Raw genomic sequence first — 10,708 nt, forward strand, 5'->3', positions numbered from 1 at the left:
GTCAAAGTGCATGTTTTCACATTCCACAATGAATGAATAGTGCGTTGTAGTCTGTGTTTGTGCTTTGTACACACAGGATTCAGTTGTGTCTTGCACCAGATCACTTGCACACCCGTGTGTTTCTTGTGCAACATTTTTGACAGTTTTGTGTTTGCTTGCTAAACAGGTTCCGCTACTCTGAAGACGACGTGGTGGCCTACATCGTCCAGGTACTACAGGGACTTGACTACCTTCATAATCGGCGAATCCTGCACCTGGATATCAAACCGGACAATATCATAGTGACTCACATGAACGTGGTGAAGATCATAGACTTCGGCTCTGCTCAGACCTTCAACCCACTCTTCCTGAAACAGTTCAGCCCCCCCCTGGGAACCCTGGACTTCATGGGTGAGTAGTAGTGGATTATGGGTAGTGAAGTATGGAGTAGAGTTGGAGTGTGTAAGAACCTCTGTTCCTGACAGATGTGGTTTAATATGTTATGAACATCTTAGATGTGGATGTGTTTTTTTGTGGTTGGACATAAATATCGGTGTGTGAGTGCATGTGTGCTTGTGTGTGTGTGTGTGTGTGTGTGTGTGTGTGTGTGTGTGTGTGACAGAGGGAGAGATTATAGATGTACAGTAGATTATATCCAGTGTGAAAGGATGAACAACAGACTTCTCATGCATGTCTCAATGTCCGAATACATCAGATGAACGTTTTAGGATTTATACGATTTTACATGGTTACTTTCCAAACAACACCCAGCATATTCTTATCTATTTCAAACTGCACACAACACATTTGAAGGCTAATGTTTCTCTTCTACGTCAACCACCATCTTCCCGACAATATTTTTTCTTTCAATCTCACAAGGCATTTTTATTTATCATCCTAGTTGTTACTGAAGCGTCTCACCCCTTCTCTCTGTTCCATACATCTGTTTTTCGCTCCTATGGGGCATGATTCCCTCTCATCTCTCTCCACTGTAATTTTGTGCTCCTTTGAATCCCTGGCTGCTCTGTGAAAGCTCCTGAGATGCTGAAAGGGGATGTGGTGGGCCCGCCAGCTGACATCTGGAGTGTAGGCGTGCTGACCTACATCATGTGAGTATGGTGCCACCCTCGCCTCTCCTCTCCTCTCCTGCAGCTAAGCAGCAACTGCAGTATCTCAGAGGATTCAAAGCAATGGATCTTTTGTTTGATATCACAGTTTTTACATCATGTGTTTGTGTTTTACATTTGATGCTCAGCATGCACATATTGGTCAGTACTCTTTTAAAGGAACCAGTCATAGGTGGTCCTTATTTAGTGATATGTTATCTTTCCTTGACATTAGATATCGAACAATGTTGTTGTCTATCTATGAAGACGCACTATGTATTTCACTGTATCATTTTCCACCGCAAACATGTTTTGTTGTATACATTTTGCATGTATATTGAAGCATAGACGGAGTAAAGCACATGCAGCAGTTGTATCACTGTGCTATCTGATATATGATCTGATGTTTAATATATTTAGGCTCAGTGGGAAGTTGCCTTTTACGGAGAATGATCTGGCCGAGACAGAAGCCAGGATCCAGGCTGCCAAGTTTGACCTCAGCAAGCTCTACCAGAATGTTTCTCAAAGTGCCTCTCTGTTCCTGAAGAAGATTCTGTGCAGCTACCCTTGGTGAGTAACACTTTATAAGCGTCTAAAACACTCTTGATAGTACATAAGACAAGATTGAGATGTGAGATGTGAGATTTCTTGTCCAAGTACTTAGGGGGCCACACACAAAGACCAGATCCCTCAACCTCATACGCTTGTCACTACCCCTAAACAGAAACAGCCGCCCTTTAATCTAGCCACAGAACACACAAGTTTAAAATAATACAACCATAGTAATTAAGGTTATGAGTTATTATCACTGGAGGTTTGTGTATGCTAACATCCACTTGCATCACATTTGTTTTTCTCTACCAGGGCCCGACCCTCCATCAAAGACTGCTTCAACAACGCCTGGCTGCAGGACGCCTACCTGATGAGGCTGCGACGACAGACCCTCACCTTCACCACTACGCGCCTCAAGGAGTTCCTGGTCCAGCAGCAGCAGTTCAGGACTGAGGTGGCCACCAAGCACAAAGTCCTCCTGCGCTCCTACCAGAGTTCTCCCACCACCCCCACCGCACCCGTCACCCAGTGACCTCCCCCACCTTAGCTGCACAGAAGGAGGGACATGGCCCCCCGAGAGAAGCCTGTCCGTGTTCCTCAGAAGGCCGGCTGGGCCAGTAGGCGCCCCCAGGCCCCTCTCTCTCTCTCTCGTTGAGGGGGGTAGGCTTGGTAGAGCCTGGATGGGCCACCTGTTTATGTAATAATGTAAGCACACCAGGGGGAGGCCAGGCGCCAGGCACCAAGAACCCAGCTCCTGATCACTCAACCACCAAGATGTCCGCTCCGAGACGAGACCCAATGCCACACTGAACACAGAGTATCTCACGCAACCGGACAGTATTAACGCAAAGGATTTTAATGTCTTTTTTTTTTACCTCTTTCAGCTGTCGGCAGCATGCTCAGTGGTTTAGTGTTCATTGTCATGGATCTTCGTCCTTGATCCTTGATCCTAACCCCTGCATCCTTCCCTCTCTCTCCCTTTTTCTTGACATTCTTCTACTCATGCAACTTTTTTGACAAAGCTTTACTAACTGTTCACAGTGATGTGTCCCTCCTTGAGGGATTTGTGGACCTGGTCATGGTAGTAACTGTATTTTCTCACAAAGCCCATTTATCAAAAACTCTGACAAACAGATAACTATTTGCTAGAAAATCAAAAGTAAAAGAAAATGTGTAATTCTGTTGCGTCTCCTTAGGTTAAGCAGGGGTCTTGAAATGTGTGAAGAAATATGATGTATATCTTTTTTTTCCTGCTAGTTTTTATGACCTTAAAACACTCTTTTATTACCAGTAATTGTCATAACAGTAACATATCTAAATATTGAATGTTGACTTGATAAAGATAAATGGGCACTCTAAATTCTCACTGTTGTGCAAGAGGACATTTGACAGTTAAGGTGATGTTCTCGAATACAGTGTACTGCTAGAGACTAAGACAAGTCTAGATGATGTCAAGATATTTTAAAAGTTTTACAGTCTAATTGTGTGTCAATTGTGTGTCTGTTGCAAGTTCAATGAAAATCACCAAACATTGTTTTGGTTGCCAAATACCGCCTAAAACGGAGGGGGAAAAAAACAGATGAATGCTAATTTTTATGTGTTAATGAATGCAGTTTAGTGTCTTTTCCATAGAAGTGTCAGTGGAGCTCATTTGCTATTCTTAGGGAATGAACCCACTGGAAACATGGCAGGATCTTGATTCAGCCAGATAATTGGGTTACAATGGATTTTTAAAAGTAATTTCAAAAAAACTATTTGGTTAAAATAAATTATTTGAGATTTTTATTTTTTATGTTTGGGGAGGGGGTGGGGGGTGGTATTGCTGCATAAGACACATCCATGCAGTCCTGTCTCTGAGTGTGTGTCTGCATAAGACACATCCATGCAGTCCTGTCTCTGAGTGTGTGTCTGCATAAGACACATCCATGTAGTTCTGTCTCTGAGTGTGTGTCTGCGGTCTCATGGCTCCCTGTGTTGTCTGCAGACTCACAGGTGAATCTCAGATAATTTGAAGCGTGTTGAGTCTACACACGACTAACTTTGCTGACAGTTCTCTGTGTGGTAGCTGCTGCCTGGACACTGACCACACACCGTGTTTGTGAAAGTCAGCGTTGCAGTATATGGGTTTTATGTCGGTAGCCCACAGGTGCAAGGTACCCATAAAATGTAACGTTTTAAACATGGACACTTTTCATATCAATATCACAACAGCTGTTATGTTGTATGTCATTTGAAAGCCGTTTCATTGCCTTCAAATATAAACGTGATGCTCTCTCCTGACTGTGCACACATTGTCCTGCTGTTTAGAAAAGAGACAACAAATATTTGCATCTTTTTTCATTATGTTAATTTGTTCCTGTTGTGCTTGCACTTTTACCTTAATCATAGCTTAATAATTTAATTAAAATATATTGTACATTTGTTCATTAAACCTAAACTATGCCAGCAAATGTTTAAACCAGTTGAATAGCGAGTCTTTCTGGCACCCTGACTTGATAATGAATAGAGTTCTCATAGGTACTTGCACAATTTGCAAGTCCTTGCAATTCTTAAAAGATATTTTATGTTGTGAAATTGATGTCTTTGGACATTGTTCCCTCCTAAATTTAATGATAAGATGTAAATCATACTTTTGATGTTGTATAATTAATCAGAAGTGTCATGACTAGTTTTCAGAATTCATTCAAACTTGTGATTCATTTTATTTATTAGCTTTTGTGAAGGTTCAGTGAGTTTGTTAACATTAGAATTAAGAATCAACACATTTTTTTTTGTTAAGTGAATGACATTTCTACATGGATCCTTAGATTTTGTAGATGGTTGCCTGAATGTAAATGGGTTGTAAACTCAGCCCACCATAGTCCCTCTGCTAAAAACAGATTTATTTCCATACCATTGAATTATGATACGAATAAACTGGAAATATAACTAATAACAATATTTATTAGAAATTCTAAAATTGTTCTAAAACTGTACAGATATTTTGGTCAAACAAGGAGTGTTATCTGAGGAGAAAACATGGTCAAGGTATCCAATTCAGCTTTAGACCATGACCGCAGAAAGGCAAGACATGTCCCTCACCAAATCAAAATTCTGTATTCCAAAGTTGCGATTGCCATTGATTCCAACCCCTTTAAAGAGTTTTGTTAGTGCAATGACCAGGAGACTGCACTGAAACATTTGCATCATTTGTCTAGTATGCAGACTGAATCTCAAGTAGTTTGTGCGATACCAAAGCTGTTCATATTGAATCCCTTGCAATGCACCCATGTTCTAATACAGTATTTATGCAGTGTCCAGGTGGTGAGGGAAAATAACAAGTGCATGGTCACATATTTTAGTTCCAGCACATTTTTTCATGACTTGTAATTTATTGAATGGGTGTAAAGTCATAGCTAACTTATAGCTTAAATTCTCTGAAGTGGACAATATGGCTGATGAGACAACAAATAAAGGATTTATCACTCAAATGCCCAGTCAACAGTTTGTGGTTGTGAATATGGTTTTGTATTATTTATTTTTTGTGTGTTCTTTTGTTCCTCTATCATGCTGCGCAACCCCTTTAATGTGAATCTGAATAAAGCTTTTATTTCTGGATTGCATAATGTTGCACTAAACTAGTGGCACCTGTGGACGTTATTTGGTCATTTTACCGTAGTGTGAAATGAGTGTATGTTGAATACATCACATTAAATAAAGTAAACTCTTACCAATTAGAGTTAAACAGTTAAGTTTCATTACTAATGTGGTACTATGATTTAATCATCCACCTTTAAATTTGAATCTGATACTATGGATAGAGCAATTAAGCTAACAGTCTTTGTGCAATGATTTATTGCCAACATGAGACGATAAATATTATATCAATCGTTAATGGTTAAACGCCTTTCCCTCCCATGTGTTGATTTTGTGTGTGCTGATAATGGCCTTGATATGCTGCCAAAGACAAACACCTGAAATGTTCATGTTATGTCCGTATCCCCTTAAGAAGGTGAAAGCTTCTGTGATTTTTGATTGGTCAGAGACCACACAACTTTGATCATGGGGAGTTTCTGATGTTTTGTTTTTGTTGGAGAGATCAAGCATATTCAAGACAAATACTTACTGCTGTAACATTCACTTTAAGGCTTCCTGTCACAGGAAAAGGTTCAGCATCAGAAGGGCTAAGGCCCCATGCATTTGAACTAAACCGGGCAATGAGACAATCTTTCCAGTGACAGTTGCATTTTAACTGGGCACAAATGGTTTTAAAAGCCCATTAGCTCATACACAGCCCACGGTCATTTAGGGCCAGGCAGAATCCACCCTGGGCTCCCCTGTGGTCCCCACCTGACATACTTGCTCATCAGGGAGCGCTCACGTTTCACCTCCTCCCCTACTGCCCCCCGAACCACCGGCCCCAGTCCTCAATTACTGCCCATTAGCCCTCACTCTCCTGCCCGTCCTCGGGGGCATTTGATGGGGAAGGCTATATAAGGCCCGGCTGGCTCCTATGCAACATTTGCAGCTCATCTTTTATCAGTCCGGCCACTCCAGAGCCCCACGAAGTGAAGGTCCAAAGATGGAAAAATGCCACCTTGGAATTTGCCAGCCTTCTCCACCCTCAGGCCCAGGCGTGGCCCCCGTTTATAAAGTCCAGATCAGAGGGGTGGCCAGCCTCACTCTCCAGCTTCCTGGGTGAGTCGACATCTAAGAGAACCTCTCCAGGGTAAGTAGTCTTGGCCTGATGAAATTCTACTGTACAATGTAGAGTAGTGAATAGAACTTTGTGTGTGTTACAATAATTATTTATTTATTTACAGTTTGTAGCAATGATTTTGAAATGTGAGGGCCTTTAAAAGGCTTCCTCATTTTTAATTTAATTTTAACGTTTTCATTAATGTATGTAGAAATAGTTACAGTATTTTTGTTTGTATTGTTTAATATGTATCAGTGATAAATTAAGATTTGCCTTGTGAGCTGGATCAAAATGGATAAAATCAAATGACTGGTGAGCCCAACATGTATCCAATTAGTGAATGGCAGATGGTCTCTCAGTATTCTTAGTCTCACATAGCATCTACTTCTCGTGGTGTGTGTGTGTGTGTCCTGTAGATGTCCAAGGCCAAGGCTGCACCGCCTCCTGGGTGCACTCTTGACATAAAGGACCCTCAGGTCCAGGAAGCAGCTATTCGGATCCAGGCTTCATACCGAGGTCATAGGTAACCCACATCAACACTGTCCCGTTGAGCAATCTTGTTCATATATGAAAATGTATGCAAATGGGTGGCTTGCTGGAATGAAATGGCTTTCTGTTTGTCTAGAAGAGAGTTGCAAAACCTTGTATTCTCTAATGCATGATAGGCAGTGGTATATGGAAATTATACCATTGCTAAGGATAATATTGGCATGGCACAAATTAGACATCTGATCACCCATATGTTTTTGATGATGACTATGCCTAGGTCACGTAAGGAGCTTAGGGAGACAGGCCCCCCAAAGTTCCTGCAGGAGCTGAAGGATGTGGTCCTCCTAGAGGGCAGTGCGGCCAAGCTGGAGTGTCGGGTCAGTGCTTTCCCTGACCCCTTCATTGTCTGGTCGAAAGATGGAGCTGAGCTAAAAGATGGACCCAAGTACCGATATGTGTTTGAGGATCCAGACGTGGTGGCACTGGTGGTGCGAGATGGGGTCCTGGCTGACTTGGGCAAATACACAGTGACCATCAAGAACACCTTCGGCATGACATCTGGATCCGCTTGTATTTTAATAGAGGGTGAGCTCGACAAATGTATTGTCAGTCAATCAATCGTGGCTTTCTGAAGGAAACGCAAAGAAATAACTGAGGCTGTTACATCTTTTACACCTCTACAGTTCCTGCTAAGGTAACCAAAGGCCCAGACAGTGTAAAAGCCAAAAAAGGGACCACGGTGGTGCTAAAGGCAGATATTGGTGGGGAGCCCGCTCCAGATGTTGGTTGGCTTAAGGACGGTGAAGACATCGAGGAGGATGACAGGTAAGCATCACTTACGTCGCTCAGACAAGGCTCTGGATCATTGAGAGTTCACTCCCAATATTTTGAGACGTATGTGTAGATTGCTAGTTAGCGATCCTGTCAATGCGCGTTCCACTATACTGCTCCTTTTTTCCCCTGCCATTGCCTTACTCACCCTTAACCTGCGATCTTGTGTTGTTTATCAAATTGTGAGGCTCGCTTAAAAAAACGTCAGTGGATATATCTCGAAACGCTGCCCAGGTTGTTCAGTGAGACGGCAGTGAGCCAGTGAGCCTTTGGGACATTATGACATGCTTAAGGGATCCTGAGAAAAAGTACAGACTGTAGCTTTAAACTAGGTGGAGCTAAGGAGTGAATTGGCGGGTCAAGTACATGAGTGGAGGAAACACATGGCAGGGCCTCTGCTCCCTGAACTGGAAACGTTCCAACCCAGCAAGCGTTCCAGAACATGCACAGCGTGCACTGAGAATCTCATACTGAAAATGAACTTTAATCTTTACAGTCCAAAGGATTACACCCCACTGTGCAATGCATCCATTTTGGTTTTTGTTTTCCAGGGTATTCTTTGACGTGGGAGATGCCAACACCATCCTGACGATAAAAAATGCACAGAGGTCAGATGCTGGAAAATACGAGATCTATGTGGAAAACAATTTTGGCACAGACCAATCCTTTGCTCACGTTGACATCCTGTGAAGAGCTGTCCTATGTACTTCTCTTCTCTTCTGTCTCTTCCTGTTCTTGGCTCATGACAACAAATCCCAGTTTATGTTTCAATTCGTGGTCACATATCAGATGGGTCCAAATAAAACAGGGCTACACACTGACAACCTCTGATGACCATGCGGTTCATAGTCTATGACATGGATGTGAGACAGATGTATTGATGCTTTTAATAATGTATTTCCTTCCACTTTCTGTGTTTACGTCCCACTTTTAAATCTCCATTGTACTGTATGAAAAATGGCATTTACAGAGTAGTCATCTTGTCAACTATGTTCTAAGTTGACTGCACACAAAAAATAAAGATTGTTGCAAATGTAAGTTTCGCCTCAAGCACAGAGTTGTTTACTTAAGGGTTTGCCATTAACCCTGGATTTGCCATACTGAAATCTTGTACAAGAAGTACCTCACAGTTAGTTATCAGTGGTCATATTGTTTTCGTATAGGTTAGCCTCAGTGTATTCCATCTGGACATGAGGGTATCTGACAAGCATAAAAATAACACATCCCTCAATGCATTGGTTTAAGGAAATTACATGTTTATTGCACTTTGTAAAAGACAATAATTGCCATGATATCATATGAATAAAAAGTATGAGTTATCAACCATTTATACTCGGTTTATTAACTGTCTTCACTAATCTTCAAATAGGCTTCTCCAGGCCATCTTAAAAGTCTGGACATTGCCCTTTGTGTGCCAGGTCGACGTCATTTGTGTCCTTTTAGTATTAACTCTGTGCACGTAGAATAATGTTGGAGGTTCAGCCAAACAGACAAATGTCCGAATACCAGGGGAAGTATCCAAGTAGGTACAATAACAGCACGAGTGAATAACAAGCGCGCTCTGAGGGACAACACTATATCTGCAACAATTATCTTCTAGCTCACTTTAGTACTGTAAACGCAATTACATTAATTCACTGTAGCTATACATAAAAACCTCAACTACTTTAGTGGTAGGCCTAAGTATGTGGGCAAATGTTACGCCAAGTATTTTGAGAGTGGTGTGGTATGAATACCAACGATGCAAACTTGCTAGTCAACTTCACAGAAAACGAGAACTTTGAAGACTGTCCCTATCCTCCATTCTCCACTAGTCGGTTTTAAGGCTCCCCGAATTGGGAGTTCCTTGCCAGCGAAAACGTCATAAGGAAGTTTGGCAAAACTTTTTACATTGTTGAAAAACTTTACTCCAGGCAAGACGACATTGTCTCTTTTGGAACTTTACTAAATCCTAAATAAAATTGTTAATTTGGCATATGCGATAAATACATTAATACTGCATTGACAGGGAAAAAAAGTACATCCTCAGGCCGACAGATCTTTTAAACTTTGTTTGCGTGGTGGATTTTGCTTAAGTTAAACGGGCAACGCACGTCTGAATCAGCTCACGTCTGTGCAGAATATAGTTCAATATTGATAAACGGATTATATATGACGATCCATTTGTACATAGGTCAATATCAAACATATTTTAGAACTGCGGTGTATACAATATTGACCAATATTCAACTACATCAAACACAGTTAAAGTAACATATGTGGGCCCCACCCGATGGCAGGCTACCAATTTATCTCATGGACAATGTGAACGAATGTGAAAGACCTCCAAAACAGTTAGAAATATAAATATAAGATTTTTTTGCGATTGAGGGAAACTTGGCATCTCGCTTTAAATAACTTAACAACTCCTTACAAAACTTACATATGGACAAATCTCATCTTTCCTGTCTGTAAGAAGCTGGCAATTATTGTAGCTTATAACCACAAACGTATTGAGTGTGCCAAAATACACAAACATTTTACATCATGACGATATTGCTACTGCGAAACACTGTCCTTTGGCAACTCCCAATATCCTCCTGGTTCAGTAAAGATATTAAAACATTCAAGACACTTCAAGTGTGTTTAGATTTTTTGCTAATTTGACTGAAAGACTTTATCCTCTCCATTGAATGTAGGGACACCAATGTCTTTGAAGGCCTCTAGATTGATATATTCAGACAGATCATGTTTTATATTTGGTACTAAAAGAGCCCAGGGCATCTATTCATGATTGTCACCAGACAGACTGCGAGGTCAGTCTGCTAAAGTAAGTATCACTTACAGTATCTTTAGTATTAATAATAACACAGCATTTAATATGAATGTGTAATTAACTCATAAAGATCTTTATGAGCATTACAACAGGTTAATTGATTTAGTCCAAAAAGAGGCCTACACTGCCATCGCAGCCAATCTGTATCATGTTTCATGTGCGTCACATAAAATTGCGGCTGATAGGTCATGGTCAAGAAGGCACATGACAACATTAAACTGTTCATTACTGACCTAGTTGTCACTGAGTGCAAGTTTT

The 10,708-nt window shown here is 41.2% G+C and overlaps 2 protein-coding genes across 8 annotated transcripts in view; both read left to right on the forward strand.

Moving 5' to 3' along the window:
• Window positions 1–5,254, forward strand: part of spegb (striated muscle enriched protein kinase b) — a 62,078-nt gene extending 56,824 nt beyond the window's left edge. For all 7 annotated transcript variants that reach the window (XM_031585641.2, XM_012834020.3, XM_031585650.2 and 4 more), the window contains 4 exons: window positions 167–390; window positions 1,013–1,088; window positions 1,506–1,655; window positions 1,950–5,254. In XM_031585641.2, the coding sequence (XP_031441501.1) occupies window positions 167–390; window positions 1,013–1,088; window positions 1,506–1,655; window positions 1,950–2,169 (670 nt within the window). In that variant the 3' untranslated portion in view covers window positions 2,170–5,254. The remainder of the gene's footprint in view (window positions 1–166; window positions 391–1,012; window positions 1,089–1,505; window positions 1,656–1,949) is intronic.
• Window positions 5,255–6,300: 1,046 nt separating this feature from the next.
• spegnb (SPEG neighbor) lies at window positions 6,301–10,422 on the forward strand. Its single transcript, XM_012833937.2, has 5 exons — window positions 6,301–6,345; window positions 6,732–6,838; window positions 7,082–7,389; window positions 7,488–7,629; window positions 8,187–10,422. The coding sequence occupies exons 2-5, from the start codon at window positions 6,732–6,734 to the stop codon at window positions 8,323–8,325; spliced, it is 696 nt and encodes a 231-aa protein (XP_012689391.1). The 5' UTR covers window positions 6,301–6,345; the 3' UTR covers window positions 8,326–10,422.
• The last annotated feature ends 286 nt before the right edge of the window (window positions 10,423–10,708 follow it).

The sequence above is a fragment of the Clupea harengus genome, chromosome 2 (assembly GCF_900700415.2).
Source record: "Clupea harengus chromosome 2, Ch_v2.0.2, whole genome shotgun sequence".
Classification (NCBI taxonomy): domain Eukaryota; kingdom Metazoa; phylum Chordata; class Actinopteri; order Clupeiformes; family Clupeidae; genus Clupea; species Clupea harengus.